This window comes from Copadichromis virginalis, linkage group LG7, assembly GCF_057382275.1.
Source record: "Copadichromis virginalis isolate Kocher_CV1m ecotype Utaka linkage group LG7, C_Virginalis_male_GT1.1, whole genome shotgun sequence".
Lineage (NCBI taxonomy): Eukaryota > Metazoa > Chordata > Actinopteri > Cichliformes > Cichlidae > Copadichromis > Copadichromis virginalis.
The window spans coordinates 42,763,595-42,787,173 of NC_140624.1; the positions used below are offsets into that span (position 1 = coordinate 42,763,595).

The 23,579-nt window shown below is 38.2% G+C and overlaps 2 protein-coding genes and 1 pseudogene across 3 annotated transcripts in view; 1 reads left to right on the plus strand and 2 right to left on the minus strand.

Moving 5' to 3' along the window:
- Positions 1-23,579, minus strand: part of LOC146705698 (transmembrane protein 132C-like) — a 196,710-nt gene that overhangs the window by 151,829 nt on the left and 21,302 nt on the right. The window lies entirely within an intron of this gene.
- On the minus strand, positions 648-5,108 carry LOC146705699 (uncharacterized; annotated as a pseudogene). The gene is made up of 9 exons (XR_014921398.1): positions 5,046-5,108; positions 3,466-3,516; positions 3,174-3,292; positions 2,685-3,077; positions 2,407-2,605; positions 2,068-2,279; positions 1,808-1,955; positions 1,625-1,729; positions 648-1,294 (listed from the first exon to the last, which is right to left on the minus strand). The product of XR_014921398.1 is annotated as an uncharacterized LOC146705699 (transcript).
- LOC146705700 (uncharacterized) lies at positions 5,342-14,837 on the plus strand. The gene is made up of 4 exons (XM_085465088.1): positions 5,342-5,889; positions 6,483-6,563; positions 7,185-9,034; positions 14,738-14,837. Exons 1-4 carry the CDS (start codon positions 5,434-5,436, stop codon positions 14,835-14,837), a joined length of 2,487 nt encoding a protein of 828 aa, XP_085321214.1. The 5' UTR covers positions 5,342-5,433.

Consider the following 23,579-nt stretch of genomic DNA (forward strand, 5'->3'; position numbering starts at 1 on the left):
GCTATAATGACTACACTTATATACACTGCAAAAACCCACCTCCTTAATACTAGAAAAATACACTTATTTTTGGTGAAGATTTGCTTAAAACAAGTGAAATTATCTGCCCATGGGGTAAGTGTTTTTTTCTTAATAAGATTTCTTGAAATAAGAACAATATCTAGATTTAAATAAAGCTAAAAATAAGTATTTTACACTCATTCCAGGGAACAAATCAGAACATTGAAACTTAAAATAAGCTTTAACCACTTATTGTAGGCCACAAATAAGATAATAAAGCTAAAAATAAGTCTTTTACACTTATTACAGGCAACAAATTAGAACAATTGAAACTTAAAATAAGCTTTAACCACTGATTGTAGGCCACAAATAAAGATAATAAAGCTAAAAATAAGTCTTTTACACTTATTCCAGGCAACCAATCATGGCTTGAAACCTAAAATAAGCTTTAACCACTTGTTCTAAGTAAAATGTTGAAGAAATTAAATCTGAAAATAGGCATAAAACACTTATTCTAACAAACAAATCAAGGCAAATAATCTAAAAACTAGTACATTAAATCATTTTAAAGATATTTCTTCTTTTTAAATTTAGCTAAACACTACTTTAAGATTATATTGCTGATTAAGGACAAAACAAAACTGAAACAGAGTAAAAGTGTCCATCTTTATTTGTCCATTTTAACAATAACCTGCAGATAATAAAGATACAATTGAACAGTACAGGTCCAACATTATGAGTTTAAGTGGTTTCAACATTTCAACAGCCTTAGAGGTTTCGCCATTGCCCCATTAAAATTGACGAGTGACATAGGAAGACCACAAAGATTCTAATTTCTTCCGAATGACACCAAATACCACAAAACTTGTCTGGGTGAGTAAATGAACATTTTCCATTTTAGAAATAAGACCCAGATTGAAAAAAAAAACAAACAAAAACAAAACAGAAGTGCCCTCTCCTAATCTTATCTGAAATTTACACACTACTTTCCAATAAATGCATGCCATTCTGCCAGGGCTTTTCTGTAAGATGATGTAGTGTCATGCTCATGAATGGCATCCTGGAGAACTTCTGTCTGAATGACAGACAGCAGGGTTGCCACGCATTTGGGGTAAGTCAGATGGAGTGCATAAAAGTATGCCATCACATATATCATAGCCTCACCAATTTTTTCTTTGTCAAATGTTGTAACTGGTAAATTACCAACAGCAATGACACACTTGCAGCCATCGAACATCACTACTGGACATGACTAGCTTCGTTTCTGGAGGACAGCATCTGGATCTTCTGTAGGCTGCAAGACACAAAAGACATGACAGTCAACATCTTATGTTAATTGTATGTTTTTTTGCTGGGATTTGGTCATAACGTTGGAGATGTCATTATCCTGTTCTTTGTTGGTTACACACATTTTATAGTAGTTTTGACTTATGGTTTATCAAGCGACTCCTTATGTGACCACACTCGTGTACATTAAATACGTTATAAATTAATGAAAACAATAAATTATAGATTTAAGTCTTTCGGCTGAAACTGAAAAAGCATTTTTGAGTCATGTTTGACCGAAATATTTTGTTTGCCAAATTTTCTGTAGATCTTTATAAGCAAATTTTATAAAACTTACCTTCAGGACATGTAGAAATGCTTCAGAAGCATTCCCCATCTTTTTTGGTGGATGGGCAGGTGTGGGAAAGAGGAAGAGCCTTCATCAGTGCAAGGTGGGCTTCAGCTGGACAAAGCAGAAACAAACCTTCATAAACATAAATTTTAAAGGATGAGAACTTTGTATTCAAATGGTAAAACTTACTTTTGTCCATGGTCATTGGTGGATTCATTGCCTTCTTTGACACACCGTAGAACTCTACCCTGGAGCAGAATTCTTCCCATCTCAGTTTTACTTGACTGATGAACTTGTTGTTGTGGGGATCCAAAATTCTGCGAAGCTCACCCAATGCCTACAATAGGTTTAAAAAAATAAGTAGACAAATAAAATCAAAATAACTTTACTACCACACCAAATATATTTGAAATTAAAGTGATTATTTATTAACTCTTCCAAAAACTTACATGATGCAATTCTTTAAAGCATGGATATGCATCCAAGATGAGGCAAGCTCTGTTCTCCTCTTTCATGGTGTCTGAGTCAATGAAGGATCTTCTGGCTTCAAACTCGAGGTCTAATAGCTGGGACACATCTTCTTGGTTTGGTTTTGCCTTCTTACACATTTCTTGTAATGTTTTGTAATGTCTTGCTTGTATTTGCCGACTATCCTTGTCAGCTAAGATAGAGAGAAGTACAAGAGCATTTTGGTTTTTCATTGTTACTGAAGTAGACTTCCACAAAACATTAGCTACTACTGGCTGTGTGTTGATAACCATTTTACAAAATTACTAGTATGTACTCACATGAAGTGGAGGCATTGTCAGAATTTCTGACAGGTGATAACAGAGTAGATGCACCACTGGAAGAACTGCGATCAGCATCTTCATCATCAGCTTCTTCATCCCTTGGGTAGAGGTCAGTGAGCCTTCTCTTGGGCCGTCCCCTCTCCGGTGTTGGTCCTTGCCTTTTTACTGGTGTTTTCATATTTTGCAGCCTTTTCTCCTGGTGAAAATACATATATATCATGCCCCCTGAACAAAACAAAATGATTTATATATGAGACACAAATACAAGAACTTACGTGTTTTACGCTTGCATCATTATCCTGCAGCATAGGATAATATTCCACAACTTTTTTAGCCATTGCAGTGATTTCGGTCTTAGAGGGGTATTGCTCCATTTGGCCTTGGCTTGCTCTCAAAAGGGACACCATACTTGTGATTGTATTTCTCACCAATCTGCATCTCAGTTCTTTTGACATGACGCATGCCTGTTCCCTGCCGGAACAGGCCAACTCCAGGTAACTCTTTCGGCATTGCTCCAACTCACTGTCGGTGTACAGAACATATTCCGGAGGACTGGGGAGCTGCAAGGTTTTCAGCTGGCTTACATTAGCATCAGCAGTTGGAGGGCCTGTTGCAACTACCCTGGGTGAAGAAGTTGTTTCAGGTTTCTGTGGTAGCGGATGGTCTTCCTGGCTTAGGGTGAGAAAATAAAAATGTCAAGTACTGCTAAAATAAAAGCATACTTTCTGGAGATTAGTTGAACTAAATATTTTTTTACATAATACCTCAGGATGAATTATTGACCACACATGTTTTCTTCTGAGAAAGTGCTCAGGCCCAGAAAAAAGGTCCCTCAGATCATCACGGGTCAATGTTAAAAGCAAGCGCTCGTCAATGCTTGCAGCTAACAAAAAGACAAACACCAGTTAAACTGTGCAAGCACATAACTGCACAAACATAACTGTTTTTTTAATATATATATATATATATATATATATATATATATATATATATATATATATACATATACATACACACACACACACACACACACACAAATATATTATCAAATATAACCTTTAAGGACAGATACTGTAACATCATCCAGCTTCTCCATTGCTCAGTCACCTGCAAGACAAATGTTTACAATTAGTGTTATGTTAAAAACATTTGAAAAGTTGAATCTTAATTGAGTCCCATGAGAATCAAATTGATTCACGTCAAAGAATCGTTTTGATTGTTCAACATTTTTACCCTTTTTAAAGCTATTATAGAAAAGAAATGTCCAGACAGCCCGGCTGAGGTCTGAAAGGGTTATACAATATTGCCCGGTGAACTTTTACTCACCCAGATTTGTGTCATTGAATTTCATCAATAAAATTATGCTGACTAGGGCTGCCAGATCATGCATCCATTGGACGTAAAATGTACAGCTTATTGCACCAGCAGTATCTGCTCTTACATAACGATCATTAGCTTATAGCTTTAAATGTTTAAGGTATGTGCTAACTAAAAATAAAGGCAAGATGATAGTTTATTACATTTTAAAGAAATTTGCAGATTGCTCATTGCTATCTAAAATATAAAAGGACACCGGAGTATATTCTCCAGCATCTCACACTTCTGATAATCAGCTGTCTGCTTGAGGTTTATTCAGCTGTGTAAAAACTATAACTTTAATCTCAGCCAAACCGATTTACTCAGGAACAAATAAAATACTGAAAAAAGCCAAACAATAACATTTTTAAGTTATTTAAGTGACTTATATATCATGTTTCACCTGAGTAGTGAAAGACGGCGGTGGTTTTGAAAATGGTTCGCCCGGAGTCCGGTGTTCTCACGGCTCTAGTGAGCGTTAAACCCCGGCTAGCTATCGAGCTAGTGGGTAACAGACGTCTGCGAAAACGTCGGAGCGCTTTTGAAAATATGTGGTGTCTTGATAAACTGTCCAGATATTTGAAGTTTACACGGCTACATTCTCGCCTGAAAATATGTTAAACGTTTATTTTGTGACCTAGAAAGAGTAATAAGAGAAATTTTAAAACTAACTAGCTTCCGCCATTTTTGGAAACTGAGCTAGGCCGCCTATGAATTCTGGGATACAGCTTCTTCTTCGGGGTTTAACGGCAGCTGGCATCCTTGTACATACAGTGCTGCCATCTTCTGTTTCAATTTTGAATCGATACACAGCGCTACTTGTTTTACCAACCAGCCTGATTCCTGAATAACACTGTTTTGAGCCCACTTTAATAAATCCAATTAATATCAAAATATTAATTTAAACCCACACCTTGTGAGGGAATTCAAGCAGCTAGTAAATCAGTCAAAGATAATTGGAAAACCCTGAATGTGGTTAATTAGCTCTCTTGCTAATTGAAAGAAATTCTCAGTGTGCCTATTAACTTAAGTTAATACAAACGGCTAATACTGCCCCTTATAAATAGCATAGCTAGGAATTCTCACACATTACAGTAGATACTTCACTAAATAATGTTCTCTGAACCACATGCGAGGGCTGCTAAGCTAACGCTAGCATACGTTAGCATGCTACATTACTCCTTCCCGCGCTCAAATTAAATTTATTATTCTGTCTGCTTGACTTTAAAACAGTGATTAGACTACACACTACTTACATTCGAAAAATTAAAATTGCTTACCTCTCTTTCTTGACGAAGTTTTCTCTTACAGTTTTTCTTTCAATGCTCAGGTGCAGAAGATTCCTGTGACTCCAAATTCAAACGGAGTTGGGTAGCAACTAACATGGAACACGAAGGGGGTGCACATCTCAATTTTTGCTTCTATATACAATTTAGTGGTTTGTACGTTCATAAAACACAGTCAGTATGATAGGTAAATTTCTTCTTCATTGATTTAAAATAAACTCTTATAGGTGTTATTTCATTTTACCTTATTTGTGACCATTTTTTGTTTTTACAGCTCCAGTTTGTAATACCCCCCTCCCCCCATGAACTTGGTATTTCCCAAACTAGCGCGGCAACAGCTCCACACTGCAACATATTTTTTGCTTGACTTTAGTCTAATACAATGGCCTGTTGGAGGTGTGTGATTTGCTTCGTCTTTGTGGCGTTAACATTGAAGTCTCTCTTAAGTCACATTAATACTGCACACAGTCGCAGTCCAGATTTCCGTGTCATTTGTGGAGTCGATGGATGCGCCGAGGATTACCGTGTTTTCAACTCGTTTTACCACCATCTCAGACGCACACATCCACAATACATCTCCACTGGGAACCCGCCTACAGGATGGCTGACAGCTTCATCCGATGCAAATGTATTAGGAGGCGAAAATTTTGGTACAGCCATTTTTGCCGACTATACTGCCGAACCCAGACAAACTGTTAGCAATGGCAATGGCACTGAAGTAGAGCCACCACCACTAGACCCCCCAGTAACATCGGAGGTGTTGGAGGAGGAGCGACAGGAAAGTCAGAACGTGATGGAGCAAGACGCGGCTGAGCTTCAAACACCTCGTCAGAATCAGGTAATGTACTTTATGTGTTTCTGTGTGTACGCGCGCGAATTTTTAAATGTATGTGTGTTGTTTAACCTTAACCAAGCACAGTTACCCCAATTCAGAAATGTACTCAGTTCAAGTGAAAATTATAGTTTTAAAGTTATGTGTTTTCTAAGATAAACTACTTGATTAGAATATTTTAATAGGTATGAAGGCCAGTGCTGAATTTCAAATGCATGAATCCGCTGAAATTCAGGCTTGCACAACAATGTAGGCTTAGTTACCATACTTAAACATAATAAATAAACTTATTTACCAGTGTTGTGTACCTGCCTTGGTTGTTGTTAGATGCTCCATGAACCAAGCAGCTTTCAAATTTTTCTTTCAGTTAACTTCAGAGTAGATTCCATAAAGATTGGTTAAGTTTCATTAAATAACTCTTAAATTGTTCATAACATTTGCAGCTTCATTAGCTATCCATTGTAGTATGAATCTTTTAATAGCAAAAATGTACAACAGTTTGGAATATTTCTTTGTTTTGTTTTGCATCTGGTGGAATTTGAAACACATTCTGAGTGAGTCATTTTTCTTACACAATTGTTTTTCTTTTTGTCCTGTAGGGTAAAAGAGAAACTGTTGATCTTGCCAGATGTGCAGCTGCATTTGCTATTGGTGTGCGGGAGCAATGCCACCTATCACAGGTACTGCTTCATCTGATATTATGGGGGTGTCATTGTTAACTTGTTAATAAGTCTGGTTCAATGTAAGGCTGCAACTAATGATTTTTTTTTCATAATCTGTCCACTATCTTTGCAATTAATTGATTGTTTTTCATCGCTGGTTTTATTCAGCTATTACTTTCACCTATATAAGTTATTAAGAACAAATGTACATTACGAAGAAGTTAAGCACAAGAGTTGTGCAGTTCACTGCAATGTATGTAACTCTGGGCACACTCAACAGTTTAAAATAGGCTTAACAGTGTAAAATGTGTTCACTTTTAGGCATAAAAGACAAATGAAGTAGAATTACATAAAAAAAATAAATGAGGCAATCATTTGTTCACTTTTTCTGTTGTAACCTTTCATGCTCCTCCATCTTGCTCGGTGCAATGTGTTTGTGCCACGTGAGTCATGCATGTGGCATGTCATGCAAAACAATGCCAATTATTGGCTGATTTCTTCTTCTACTGCTCCACTGGTAAATTACAACATTCAGTGGCTCATTAATTTGAGCTAAAGAAATAGAGTTGCATTTTGCTTCTGTTATATTTTCTATTTACGCTTTCATGTCTCTGATGTGTTTTTTTTTTCCCCCATCAGAGGAGTGTCAACAACATTGTCCTTGGTGTCCAACAGTATCAAACAGCTCTTCTGACGTCCTTGAGGGGAAAAATAAAGACCATCCTTGAAAGGCAACCTGACAGCAATGGACCTTTACAACAAGAAGTTCTTTCAACACTGGACAACTTTCAGGATCCCTTTCCCATATGTGCAGCTTCAAACCTACAGGACCGTGTAACACAGATGCATTTCAACCCTGTCACACCTGAGGAGATCATCATTTCCAATTATGCCTGTAGAGTTAAAAAGGGAGAATCGAGAGTTCTTGCAATCAAAAACAAGTCTTTCTACTACATTCCTTTGATTGAAAGTTTGAAACAGCTTTTATCCAATTCAAGACTATTTGACATGCTCAGTGCTGGACCTCAGAGTTGCCCCAACGCCAGTTTTTTGTATGACATTAATGATGGAATTATTTTCAAAACCCACCCACTGTTTTCAAAGAAGAACTCTGCTTTACAACTGATACTCTATTCTGATGAGATAGAAATGTGTAACCCCCTAGGGTCACGTGCGAGTGTAAATAAACTACTAATGTTTTATTACACCTTAGGCAACATAGACCCTAAGTTTAGATCAAAGTTGGCTTCCATCAGACTTCTCGCAATCGCAAAGTCTAGGGACATAGATGAGTGTGGGGTAGATATAATACTGCGGAGAATCAATGAGGACTTGAAGTTACTGTACGATGGTGTTATGATTAACACTGTCAATGGGGAATTTTATTTAAACGGAGCAGTTGTTGCTGTGTGTGGAGACACTCTTGCCCAGCATGAGCTTGCAGGATTTAAGGAAGGAGTTGGTTTTGCGTATAGCAAATGTCGTCATTGTGAGTGTACTTTTGATGAAATGCAAGAAAATTTCAATGAACATAGTTTCACCAGACGGACATTGGACGGACACATTAGGCAGTGCATTGAAATAGAAAGGGCAACTACCGAATTTTTGAAATCCTCGCTCAAAACGACTTTTGGCATAAATAGACAAAGCAAATTAGTTGATTTCCCAGGTTTTAATCTCATAGAGCAGATGCCACAGGATATTATGCATGTAATTCTTGAAGGAGTGGCACCAATGGAAATTAAGTGTGTGTTGAAATACCTTGTTTTATCTGGAAATTTGGATTTGGACTTGTTTAATTCTGCCATGCAGAACTTTCCTTTTTCATCAGTGGACATACGTGACAAGCCTTCACCAATTAGTATTGCTACTTTAGCTTCAAGTGACAACAGACTCAAACAATCCTCTGGACAAATGCTTATATTGATCAAGATTGTGCCATTCTTATTGTACAGTGTTGTAGAGAAAAATCCCTTTATCCAGTTTATTTTGGATTTAATTGAAATTGTTAAAATACTTTTTGCCCCAGTTGTGTCTTTACAAACTGTGTCCAAACTAAAAAAAATGATAGAAGATCATCTTAAACAATTCAGGCAACTATTCCCAGAAAAAAATGTAATACCAAAGCAACATTACATGCTGCATCTTCCCTCTCAAATTATTGCCCTGGGACCTGTAATACGTCATATGTGCATGAGATTCGAGTCTAAACACAGTTTTTTTAAACAATGGTCATCCAAATTAAACTTTAAGAATGTGTGCAAGTCTCTTGTAAACCACAATCAGCTGCTGGAGTGTTGCCAAAGTGAAGCAGGAACTGAGCATCCGATATTTGTAAATGAGAAAGAACTAGGTCCTGTATCAGAGGTTGCTAATATGGACCATTTGCAATCAAAGGTTGTAGATTTTTTGGGGATTGAAGATGCTATACATCATGCCGTTAGAGTAAAGTGGCTTATTTCACATGGAAACAAATACATCTGTGACAGGTCTCTTATACTCATTTCAGCAAATGGTTTAAACCCTATCTTTGGACTTGTAAAAAACATTTTTATTGTTAATAGTGTACTTTATTGTTTTGAATACCAGGTGTATGAAACCTTGGGTTTCAACAAAGACTTTCTTGCCTATGAAATTGCAATTCCCAACCTTGCCCAAGCAACTGAACTGACTGATGTTGAAGACCTACTTGATTTTACGTCATATTACCCAGTCAATTTCAGAAACAGTGTCTATGTTATGACAAAATATAACCTTGAAGATGCCCTTTCTTTAAAAACCTGAAATAAATACCTTCCAATGAGTGACTTTCTTATTTCAAGGAAAAAGGTGAATGTTTCTTATTTTGAGATAATTTTTGTTTTACACTCTATCTAAAAGCTATTTTTGCTTGAAATAAATGTAAAATGGTTCATTTTTAGATATACAGACTAAATAAGGAAAAAAAGTAATATATACTTGAAACAAGTCTAATCATCTAACACATGAGACTGGAAACTAGCTTGTAATGTTCAAAACAAGATGGACAAGATAATCTGGCTAAAATTAAGACAATAAATCTTGTCAAGCTACAAGGAATTTGCAGTAGTTCCTCTTTTAATTAACTCTATTAGGGCTTGCACGAGGGCATTTGTTCTTACATGCATTGGTATTCATATCACATGTCCTGAAGTCCAGAAAACCAAGAAGGCTCTCAGAGAAAACCACTCTGTTGGTGAGAGCAGATCAATATCTAAGCTGTCTATTATTATCTCCAACCAAACTGGAAACCTAAAAATGATTTTCACAAGTTAATGACCTTTCCTAAATATCAGCACAAGAGACCTGGCCTGTTTATGTTAGCTTAGATCAATCTGACACAGATTGTGTGGCCCTGAACATGTTCTTTGTAATCATATCAGTCCAGATAAACTAAAAACAATCTTTGACTGTGACTGTGATCAGCACCTCCAAGCATGTGGCAAGCCAAGCAACAGCCGAAATCCACTGTAGAAAAAAAAAAGATGTATTATTTTTTCATGACTTTGCGCGCAGTATCGTTAACTTAAGTTTCACATTGAATGGGTAGTTGTTTTTTAACAGCCCAGCTGAGCAGTTCATGAGCCTCATATTGGGCATCATGCCTTGCAACTTGGCAGTCTGGCATAGCTCCCCAGGCCACCAGCAAGCTCTTGTTGTTTTTTTATATTCTCACTTCAGCAGCAAGAGCCATCAAAGATAAAAGCACAGTTGCTCTTTGTCACACAGAGACAACAGTCATGAAATTTTAAAAGCTAGAAGTACCAATCTAGTAGTGGAGAAAAAAAATGCTCCCTGAGCAGAACTTAAATTCAATGGCACAGATTCAGGCAAATAAAACATATAAGACTATCTATTAGTGGACAGATTGGGGTTGTTACAGTGTCTCTTATGCATTCTCTTTAAATATAATATACAAACAAATTGACTGGGGAAAACATAAAAAATACATAAATAAGCAAAATCCATTAAAATCATCAAATAATATGAAGGTCCAAAACATCCCTGTTTGAAAGTCTTCACAACACTTTTGAAGTTGGGCACCGCAAGACACGAGTTCTACATCCTTTAAGTCTTGCAAGCTGCAAGCTGTTTTTTCCAGCATATTCGACAAATGCTTGATCAAACTGAAATCTGAGGAATTTGAAGGCCAAGTCAACACCTTGAACTTTTTGTCATGTTTTTCAAACCATTTCTAAACTGCTTTTGCAGCGTGACAGGGTGCACGGCCCTGCTGAAAGGGGACACCACCATCAGATAATATCAATGCCATGAGGAAGTGTCTCGTACATCACTATGACTTTGTCTGTTTGCCTTTTTCCCCATAGTGCAACCAATTGCCATTTCTTCCCCAGACAAATTATACACATGCGACCCGCTGTCCACAAGATGTTAAAGATAACGTGATTCATCACATGAGGTCACATTCGTCCACTGATCCCTCGGGCACCCGTGACCCTGTCGGCAGTTCACCGGTTGCCCTTCCTTGGACCACTTCTGGTAGGCACTGAAGACTGAGAACCCCCACAAGACCTATCGTTTTGTAGAAGCTATGACCCAGACATCAACCTAACATAATGTGACCCTTGTTAAAGTCATTCAAATCCTCACCTTTTTTTTCCTGCTTACAATACATCAGCTTCCCTATTCCCTTTCCCTCTGTAAGGCATGGTACTGCGTTACTACTGCAAAAAAAATCAAAAAGCAGTATTTTTGCTCATCTTTCAACAAAAACATGACAATGAATTGACCTTGGTCAGCAAGGCAGAAGAAAATTATTTTCTACAGGTATTTTTTTTAAAGTAACATTACCAAGTCATTAAGAAATGTGCATTTTATTCCTCATCTTACAGTTGTCTGCTTTGCCTGACCTTAACAGCACCAAACGCATATATAATCAGCTCATTTCCACATTTGATAAATCTTTAACATTTCTGCATCATAAATTATGTGAATGTTGCATATCTGGTCAGTTTTAACAGTCAGTTATTTTAATACTTAAATTAAAAAATAATTTTTTCTTCAAAATAATGATGAAAAGCCCCGAACAGAACACACTATCAAAAACAGAAACAGTAGAAGCGCCTTTTAAACAGACGCTTTACAAAACTGGTTTTGAAAGCACTCCAGTGCAAAGTACGCACGCAAGCTGATCTGCTCGTCTCCTTCAGCACACTGCAGTCCGTTAATGGCTACCGAACGCAATCCAAAACCTCTACAAGGATGCTGTTCATAGCTGGGCAATGTCTCCAGGGCTCTCATTCACAACTCAGCATCACTGTGAACTCATTTCTAAGCCACACAGGATGCTTCGCGCTCCTCATTCGGTCGGAGATGACATGGTTTCAAAGGTCACACTGTTTTCTGTATGAGAGGTCTGCTGGGCTCACAAATAGAAATCGCGAGTGCGCGAGCCTCCAGTGTTTTGTGCGTAAACGTATACAGGTCAGTGGGTGTACTAAATGTGTATTACGTATCTGTACCTGTGTTTGCAGATGCGGCTGTAGATGAATACCTCAGAACAAAACACGGACCTGCTTTCTGAGTGGGGTTTTTGTGTATGTATGTATGTATGTGTGTGTTCCAGATCTTCATACAGCCCCCTGTAGAGATCAGTGGGGCATGCAGAGGAGTGTCTGTTCCTACCAGCACACGCTGAAGCTGAGCTGACAGCGCACACTGTTCAGTGACTTGGATATGAAAAAGAATATTGGGCAGCTTAAGGCGGTCTTAGAATTCGAAACGCACGGTCCCAAGTCACTCCACTATTGTCTCTCTTGATCTTACAGATGCCACAAAATTAGCAGCGGGCATCTCTGGATTACAACTCTCGCTTACAAACTCTCAGTTGTCTCGATATAACGATTCAAAGCTATTCCCAGAAACTACCCAAACCTGTAGTGCTGCCTTCTATTATTCACCATCTCTTTCAAATTCGTATTCAAATTCTCTCTTTTCCCTTCATGCATCATTTACTGTCTTCTGGAGAACTGTCCTTTTCATCTAGTGCATAGCGTCTGTAGCTATTATAGAAAACATAAGGTCAGAATGACATCGTTTGTTAGTACCTTCCAAGACGCATATGACTGTTACTGGAAGTATTTTACTGAAATGCATATAATGTAAGTCTTCACACAGAGATCCTGGAGTGTTCGGTTCAAGGGACAAATACTGGGAACTAAAGACTCCTGCAGCCCTTTGTTATCTGCTTTAGTACCACAGACTGGAGCGCTGTTGTAGTCAATGTAACAATGTAAGAAACATTGCTTTTGGTGATAAAGACTGGATAGGAGTTGATATAGTCAGTTATAGCTTGAACAGAAGGCACTGAGGTTAACGAGAAGCTAATGAGTTACAGGATACCACTGTGTGATGATGGGTACTGGTTGGAATGAACACTTTAAAAATCTACACTCTTTAAACCATAAGACAGATGTGAAGCGATATAAAAACAGATGAAAACCCAATGTAAATTAATTTGTTAATTACATACATCTGAATGACTAATCAGAAATTATTTTCAGTACTGGTACATCTGTGACATTCAGGCTAAGAAAGTATAAAAACTAATTCTACTTGAGATTACAGCCTTTACTCTAATTATAAGCCAAAATGTCAGTCTTTATTCCTCGCTAAAGCAAATTTTTACAACTCCAGTGTTTCCTGACATCAAAGAGTGATGCAAGAGAACCTTCATTATTCAACACCGAGCAAAGTGGATTAATGAAAATATAACCTCAACATCCGATTAACATGCACCTGAGTCTTTATTGGAAGTGATTGCGGCAGCAATCTGGCAGCTATAGTAAAAGCGAATGATTTTCTCTGTCTTTCGGTTGCTTTGTTGAATTCAAAGAGCTAATATTCCAATGGATTTTTGACAAGTATATTATACAGGGACAATTTACATGTTACTGTTTTTGTTTAAAGAAGACAGAAGGCCTCCAGTATGGCATTTGCACTCAGCATAGTCTCGAGCATCGCTGCTCTTCTAAACAAATGTATAAATCTTTACACTCTACCGAGTTTCCAGCTGACACTTAATTAAATCCATTTAATTCATTTTTTAGGTGCACTGGTTTTTATTCATCATGGAATAAAGTTCATTTTAGGAGTTCATGCACAGTAAATATGAGTATTTTTGATCAAAACAGTTTTTTTCCTCCCGTTATCTCTCTCCTATGTTCTTTCCATAAGCCCCCTATGAATTCTAATTTTTTCAGCCTTACTTCTTCTATTTGTCTCTCTTCTCTTCTTCCCTTTTCGGTTTCAGCCTATAACTAAACCCTGAAGAAACATTCCCCCAGGTTCCCATCAGCACCACTTCACACCGACTGTGTAGTGACATCCCTCTGCAGTATAGCCTGACATCCTGTCAGTCACATGCATACAAAAGCACACAAAATTGTATGCATAGTTTCATGCGTGTACACGAATAGACTCTGGATATAAAGGGAACATGTATACACAGAACACTAAACAATGTTATAGATCCCCCTATTTATAACAAAATGCTACGGGCAGTATCATAAATTGACTCTGTATACATACAGCGACAAAGAAAGACAAAGCAAAACAGAGACTCATCCATACACCAACGCTGAGTAAGAGTGGATCCATCCTCAAACACACACGAAAACAGACTTTGTATGGCACGCTGAGAGGAAGTGTACAGTGGCTGTCACAGCTACTGTCACGGTCAGCCTTTCTCAATATGCTCTGCTCACTATAAACCCAATCTACAACAGTCAATATTTACAGCCAGCCAGTGGAGATGATCCCTGTTGCTAAAACCAACCATTTTACTACACCTGCTGCTTTGGCTAATTAGACACATTTGTCTTTCATTTATCCAAGCTTGAAGTGTGGGAAAGCCATCAAAGAAAAGCAAGCAGCAGCCGTCGTTTTCAATTTCACTCGACGACTCGAGCTGAGAAAAAAAAAGGAAAAAAAAGACAAAGAAAAAAGAAACAAATATCAACAACAACTTTTTTGGCCCTTTCTTCATGTCTGAATTTGTGAGGGAAATCTGGTAAATTGGCTGTCAGTCTGTGACGATAGCCAAAGCTTTGTTCGATGTTCATCTTCTAGCGAATAAGCAGAAAATAAACATAGGTGAAAGTTTCACAGCACTTGACTATCTTGACTATCTTCCTCATGGCATGTCCCACCAGAAACTGCATCTCTAAGTGGGCTTGGGAACGCCTCAGTGTTCCCCTGGAGAACCTGGAGGAGGTGGCTAGGGCTGCTGCTATTGTGACTCGACCCACCTAAGTGGAAAAAAATGTGTGGAAGGATGAATGGACAACTTTGCTAATTTCTTTTAAGCACTCCAACAGTTGTTTATGCAATTCCCCAACGCACCAACGCATACTGATATGGCTACATTTTGGATAATTTGTTAGAAAACAGCTGCCCATTTAACACAGTGAAGTGTTTCTGTTCAACCATTCTTTGTTTGATGCTACACCGAAGCTTGAATAATGTTTTCACTGGAAATTACCACCTACATAAGTGAGTCATATGACACAAATAAATATTCAGGGTGTATAACTAATGCTACAGTGACATGAGGGAAAACAGTGGTTGGAAACCACAATTACTGTGACTTTGTGCAATGAACTTGTCTTTGAAGTAGCTGGTTTACTTCAAAGACAGGGATCAGGTCTTGTTGTGGCCATCTTCAAAGTGGCTTTGGTGCACCAGCATAGAAAGCAAAAAGATGAGTTAGTTTGAAATCAGTTTTCAATTAAATAGGGTCAAGTTGTCAACTACATGCCATCTGTTTGTGATAATGTGAGGATGAAGTATGTTACACTGACATAAAACTGGAAATCTGCTGGCTAAATACACAAAAATCCACAGAACAGGATTGTAACTGCAAGGTTGTTAGCAACCCTCTCTTTTATATACAACATGAATACACTAGTTGGTTGTGTTACCTACTGCGAAGAGATGCATTGCAGATGAGTTGCAGATTGGTGCAGACTGACTGCAACATGATGGCAATCTGTCTGTGTTTATAAATTAGCAGTTACTTGCAGACCTTCTCCAATCTGTCCAAGTGTGACTGTAGACAATTATTTAAATGGTAAATGGTAAATGGCCTGTATTTATATAGCGCTTTTCTAGTCCCTAAGGACCCCAAAGCGCTTTACATATCCAGTCATCCACCCATTCACACACTGGTGATAGCAAGCTACATTGTAGCCACAGCCACCCTGGGGCGCACTGACAGAGGCGAGGCTGCCGGACACTGGCGCCACCAGGCCCTCTGACCACCACCAGTAGGCAACGGGTGAAGTGTCTTGCCCAAGGACACAACGACCGAGACTGTCCAAGCTGGGGCTCGAACCGGCAACCTTCCGATTACAAGGCGAACCCCCAACTCTTGAGCCACGATCGCCCCATTTAAGGACAAGTTGCCTCCCAGTAGGTGATCCCTGCAATCGCTATGAAAAGTGCAATGACTAAAGGCATCGCTAAACCTCTTGGTGACCATTTAGTCTCGACAACTACCTGCAATCAGTTGCAAGAAATCTGCAACCTGTTGACTGCAGAGCAAAGAGTTTGGAGTCTTGGTGATTGCCTGCTTGAGTGAACAGTGTTGTTGTCAATTTCCAGTTTGTTCTCCTTTTCATCTCTTGTCCCTGCGTCTAAACTCTAATCATCTTTTGTCAATGCCCCTCTCAAATTTTGGCCCTGGTGAGTCTTGTACCACTTCACTCTACATGAAACAGATAAAATCACACTTTTGAAAATATCTTGTCAGCCCACAGTGCATTGCTTTGCTCTGCAGAGCCTGTTCACACTACAAAATAATCTGCACAGGATGCCAGGATGGTCAAGTCAGGTGTAGAATTACTGTTAAAACCATCTGGTGTGACCTTGGCTCAGAGCACAAATGGGAGGGTTCTGGTATGTAATAATCATGCTGAGATTGCAGGGGCTTCAGCTTCCTTCACCTTTCTTCCCTTTTTTCTCTCTCCGTCTCTTTTTTGTCAAACACTACACCAACAAAGACCTAATGTTTTCCCTTTTTTGAAATCAAATTAACTTTTTTTCTAATTGAGATTAGTGCCGTGGGCATTAGAAGTAGGTCTAGAGATGCTTGGGGGAAAATGCCCAATTTGCTATAGCAAAATCACCTCAATGAATTTATCTAATGGGCAAAGTAAAAACTGAATTTAAATTAATTTCCTCATTATTCATGTTCAATGTCTCAATAATGGAGCAATTAACAGAGGCTCCTTAATTGCTGGAAGCAATTAAAGCTGTGAAATTACATGTTCAAATAGTTTTGGGCAGTGGGATCAGACTGGAAACATGATTTAATTAAACTGCTCATTATTAAGGAACTTATCTGCAATATCTCGGGGTTATCAATGAGTAACGATATGAAAGAAGGGAAGAATTTTATTCACATCTGCACAGAAGAACAAACATTTTACATTTGTGTCACTTTCCCTTATTTATCTCCCAAAATTGTTTCATTGTAACTGCCTGAAACAGTTGCTGAACTCCACAGTGGGAGACTTGGGCTTTCAAAGGGATACAAACGCACTAATGAAAACACAAATCTAGCACATTCCTGCAGCTCTAAAACCATACTGATGGGGATATTAATGGAAGATGCTGCTACCAAGAGAGAATAAAGAGAAGACAAAGTGAAGTTATAAAACAAACACGCAAAAACAAATGGAGCTTACATGTAATAATGATGTGAATTGTAGAAAGTTTTTTTTTTTTCATCAGCTTCTAAACAGGTCAAAACTTTTTTTTTAATCACCCACATGAGAAATTTCTGGTGGAGAAAATAAAATGCAAAAAAAGAAAAAAAGAAAAAAGAAACTGAGCGGGGGTGTAGCGCAACTCACCACCAAGCAAAATTAGTGCAGCTCCGCTGACAGCAGAGAGCAGACAATCTGTTTAAGATACAGTCTATGCAGCTACAGTAAACTGACAGCATCCCATCCTTCGATCACTGCTCCTAGTCAATATCACAGTCGGGCCCAGAAATATTTATTAAAGGAAGAGCAGATTTTATTTTTTTTTATTTACTATGTGCACGCTGGAAAAGGCGAGAGGGAGAAGGGTGAAAGAAATTGGCACTCAAACAAACCTGGATGGATTCTGTGCAGTTAATTAAGATAAAACGATTCAATTCTAGAGAGATTGAGGCAGCGATTCAGCGCGCGTGGCACGTGGGGGCCATTCTGATTAGCAGCCAGCCAGCGCATTCCTCGACATTTTGATGCGAGACAATCTTTTGCATTTTCAATTACACACTCCAACAGCCCTCTAACTACCAAAACCAAGCTGATTTGCATGATTGAAATATAATTATGGTGTGCCAAAAACACAGTTCTGTTTTGGTTTCTGTTACAATCCTTTTCACCCTGCCCTGCTTTCCCACTGAAATCAATCTCCAGTGACAGGCCTATAAGCCAATACATCAAGATAAAAGTTTGACTCAAAGCAAAATAATAAAACTAATGAGAACCTTTTCTGAATTAGTTTAAATAAGGACCATAAACTGTAACTGAACGGTTTCTAGCCTAACAATGCAGTAAATGTAATTGCTGATAGAGCTAATGGCTATTATTATTTCTAAGCAGCACCAAATTGAATGAAATATAAAGATCTGAATAAAATTGGAGTCATATTTCAATATTTCAGAAGGACTTTTGTCTCCGGGTGTCAACTTGGGGGCCTGAGTTATTGTTTGTGCCTCTTTGAATCACTATTCCAACTTAGCAAGGACACCTGACCGCTGGTGTCAGTCGTCAATTTTATGTTACCTGTGGTAATAGCTTCCAGAGTGATGGAAAGACAACTTCACTACGAATCTGGGATCAAGCCAAATATGCCTCTTTTTAAAGTATTTTTGAGACCTTTTGGTCTTAGCCAAACAGCTCAGGGCAGATTTTAACCCAAGCCTCTGCAATAGTGTTAGGGTCACGTGCTCAACTCTATGAACTACAGCAATGTCTATGCAAAATTTAACTAATCAGATGACTTCAAAAGTGATTGGTAAGTAACTGAAATGACAATTTCCTTTAAATTTTGAATGTGCCAATGAGCTGTCCACTTATAGCAACGGAGATCTTTGGTATTTTAATTGTCAGTTTCTAGAAGTAATCTAAAGACATTTTGTTAGCAAATGCTCACCAAAAAGGACCTCCGACTAGTTGTACTGTTTTTTGATGGGGCCTGCAGATGCCATATGGTTAAGCCATTCCCACAACAGGTCAACAGTTGTGAAATCAGTGACTGACAGAATACTGGGTGAATGCTACTTTTGATATGTTTAATGTCTTATAAATGTCTTGTTTTTGGCTGTTATAACCCAAACTACAACTAATAAGATTTCTCTGTACATGTTTTTTTTCCTAATCCTCCTTTGTTCAGCGCGGGCATTATTTTACCCATTTTGACCTTTTTTCTTACTGGCTAGTCTCAGATGACTTCATTTGCAACTGCCTGGAAGGCCAGCATCCATTAAAACTGGTGCTTTGCGGGTACCATTTGAGCGGCTCCAAGGCATTTGTTTCTCAAACTGCAAGACAGTGATGTAGTTGTCCCCTTGCTTAGTTTTGCACTGCTCAGTGATCTGAAACTTTGATCTCTGCATGTTTTGTGGTTAGAAGCTAGTCTGAGCTGTTCTGTGAAGTGAGTAGCATACACAATTTAATAAAAGCTTCAGTGTTTTTGGCATTTTTCTATACATAACAGCCTTCATTTCTAAAACCAATAATAATCTAATGAGTTTCAGAAGAAAGTTCTTTTTGTTACCATTTTGAGTGTATAATCAAACCCACAAGGGCTGATGCTCCACACAACAAAGCCAAATTTACTGCTTCTTTAATGAGCGCAACAGTTTTCGACTGCACTGACATAGCTAAAAGAGTTTTTCTAATGAGCAATTAACCATTTAACATATTGAAGTTGATTTAGGTAACATAGGGTGTCATTTGAACACAGAAGTGGAGGTTATTGAAAATGAGCCTCTGAATTCCATGTGGATAATCCATTAAATAAGAGATAGTAGTGATAATTAATAAGTAATCATTAATTTTCATGAATTTTTGACATTGTAATTTTTTTAAATTTAATAATTGTGTGTGTGTGTGTGTGTGTGTGTGTGTGTGTGTGTGTGAGACAGAGAGAGAGAGAGAGAGAGAGAGGGAGAGAGAGAGATGGGAGAGACACAGAGGTAAAGGACATTGGGAAGAAAAAAGTTAAGTGAGTGTTTTTTGACATGTTGACATGAAACTGCTCTGTATGCCCCACTGGCTTTCCCTTCTGCTTAGTCAGGATATTTATTCATAGAACCAATAGAGGCAGAGCAGATGGCTGTTATGACACTGTCATATTTTTTCATGGGTCACTGAGCAGCTCCTTGGCATTAATCTGCTGTCTGTTAGCAGCATGCTGGTCATTTCCCTGCAACACACACACACACCTGTAAAGGCGAGGGTTTCGCACCTGGACACAGATGGTATTTACAAACTATTTCAATTACTATCAGCTGGGACAAGTGCTGCAGTGATCGTTCAGCAACTGGATGCTTGATTATGTGTTAGCGTGCGCGTATATTTCAAACACATTGATTTGAACATGCAGGGTCAGCTCTTGTTGTTGTCGTCGTACACTAAAAGGTTAGGATGTAATCTTTAACACTTAATGAGGAAAATTAGTGGCCAAATGCTGTTTATTTATTTCCCAGCTGGTGACAGCAGTGACCTATGATAGAAGTGATTAGTAGGCAGAAGCATTAGTTGACAAGTTTCTACAGAAACTGTAGCTTGAAGCAAGCAGGCTCTACAAACCCTAATATGATGTCCAAGAATAGGATACATTTCTGATAATCACCTAACAGCTACCTGACTTTACAGGTTTAATTTAATATTTGCTTTGGATTTGTTGTTGCCATTGTTACATAGTTATGTTATATACCATGCTCAATACAACACACAGCCAAGAACACTGTTATTGCTCCATATGGCACAAAACTGGGAAAAACACATATATATTTCTATGAGGTCATCATGACTCAAACCTTTGTACCCTGCCTTCAGTAATTTTATACATATATATACATATATATATATATATATATATATATATATATATATATATATATATATATATATATATGCGCACTGTGACAGGAAGTGTGACAAGACGTTCTTTAAGAAAAAGTGGTGAACAGTAACAGTAACATTAACGCAGGAACATCCTCCATATTCTGATGGGATGCCCTCTGGCAATACAGACTGACCTGACTCAGCAACCACAGTCTGCTGGGAAGCCCAACTCCAGCTTCAGCTATTGTTCTGTATTGTACAGACAACTTGCTACTGGTTTTTTATTGGTTAGTAAGTTAGGGGTTTTTTTAATAATGAAAAAACCCATGAATTGATTACGTTTTGTTTCAGACTCAAATTTGTAACGTTCTTTACTTTGTGCAGTAATGACAGTGGCATGACTGGCCAAGTGAAATTTATTTTTACTTTGACTTAACTCTGTCTAGAGTCATAGATGTAGTCTTGGAAGTTCACAAAGAGTTTAAAGTATGTTAAAGATTGGTTGAAAGTGGCCCGATCCCCCTGTTTCAGGTGTTATTTACTCTGTTTATTGGTCATTGGGCTGTTTACGATACGTGTAATATGTATCTTCTTCAGAGAGATGGCCGGTGGGAAACTTGATGCAATGCAGATTGTGGACTGCTTCTCTAAAAGCTGAGGCAAGACATCCAAGGTCATGTCGTCACTGAATGAGGAGCAGCTGCATGAATAGTTCTTTGACCCTAGTTTTCAAACAGTTTTCCCTAAGGCCTTGTCACAAACAGTGTGGCTTCTTTTTGCAGCCCCGGGGCTCAGTAAGATGCCTGGATGAAGTTGACTGTCTCTAGTTCTCTGATATAAAAGTACCAACAAAAGGTAGAGAAAAGTTCATACTGTGGGTTGTTGGCTTGCACGAGTGCTATGGTGCTGATGCAGGGTCCCATCTCCATTAGGGATTTAAATACCTTACACGTTGTCTCATTTACTACTGATTTTATCACTTTATTGTTTGCTGACACTTGTTTTTTAAGTATTTGTTCCTTCTTATGATCTTTGAGACAAAACCGTCTTCTTCGTTGAATTTTAGTCACTTTTTAAAATGCAAATCAAATACTCACTGAGATCTAATGGTCTCATTTGTTTGCATTACTTACACCAATGTCCCAATATTAATGTGCCAAATGATATGCTTATGTTAAATTACAGCACTTTTAAAGTTTTTTGTTTCAATTTAAGTACAAATGTATGATCATTAACATTGGTTGACATACACAAGCAGTTCCCCAAGTGTATTTTTATCCATCAGACCATCTTTCTGTGTGAGCAGAAATGAAACTTATGTTTGGGAGAAACGTGAAAATATAGGGAAAAAACGTTTTCTTTTTCCTATAAAGAAGACATTCTTGGTGGCTATCATTTTAGACTTGATGTAATTGTGTGCATCAATCCAGGCAAAATTACTGGATGCTTAAATAGCTACTAAGCACATTTGTTTATATTAGTGGACATTTTGATTTGTACTGGATAAATCTTGATGTTTTGATATTTGTATCCATATGCTTCTCATAATGAGCAACCCTTTGCGCAAACACACCCAAACACCCATTGATCATCACTTTTTTTTTTGTGTGACCTTGTCCGATGATGGACTCATTTCCCATTCAGAACCTGCCGGGGGGGCATTTTAATGTTCCTCCTCTTCCCACATCCCACAACATTCTTCTTCATTACAATTCTGCAACACCACGAACATGAACTGCACCAATAAAGTGTTCCATTAATTCGATCACAGCCCAGAATAGATTCTCAGCAATCTTTGTGCTGAGGCAAGGACTCGACACAATGCGATGCATTGTACCTACATTACCATACAAAAGAAATATAGAATAAGATTCTCTTATTTCACGCAGCCCCTCATCAGACACTTGTGCACACAACACAGCTGCATCAAAGCAAGAAATCAATTTATTTTCTGCTCTGCCTTATTCAGTCACCGCATGTAGTCCCCAAGTTTATGAAGACACACATTATAATTAGTCTACAAAGACTCACTGAATATTCAGTGGTCCAGATACACTGCCTCATTTTATCACAATGTGCATGAAAATAGATGAGTACATAACACAAGTTTGGGACTGATTTTTGATTAGCCAAGCCAAACAACACTGCGGTGCACCAAAATAGATCAGTATACATAATGAAAATTAGATGAAAATACATTAATTTTCCTTTCATACATAGCTTTGAAGGATGACCCATCCAAAAGTATTATATCACTAATAATACATAATAAGCTTGTTTGATGATTACATTATATTTAGTAGTTTAAGCCGCATTAAACTAATATCTTCGTAAAGCAAAATTAGGCTTGCAAAGCCCTTTGTCCTTTAATAACATCATCAACCCATCATTGTATGTGTTTCCTTTTGTATGACGAAGAAAAGGGGAAAAAACATCCTTTACATTCAACTGAAAATTTGAAGCTCCCTGGCTATGCTGCGCCACAGTAGCATCACAGCCGCACAAAGCTCGACAAGCACTTATGCCCCCTCTCAGTGTCTGCTTGTCAGCGTCATACTACCAACAGAACTGTGTGCCCTTCATTTTTGTCCCTGCTCCCAGTTATGGGAAAGTGCATTGGGATTATGTACAGAATTCTGTGCGCAGTGCAGGAGCTTATACTTCACACCATAAGTCTGATTCCCATTGAGAAGCCTGTAATACCTCACCTGCAGAGCTAGATAAGCCCTCAGTCCTCCCTTTTATTTCTACCACTATTATTCTTCAACGCACTATCAAATCAGGAAAATAAAGCTGAAAAAAAAAATCATTATGAAAGAAAAGCTTCAGGCAAATGGAAATACAGTGTCAATTTGTGATGGTAATATTCATGTACACACCTCATCCTGCATGTTTTGGATGCTGGAAGCACTGCAGGGAGTGCGGC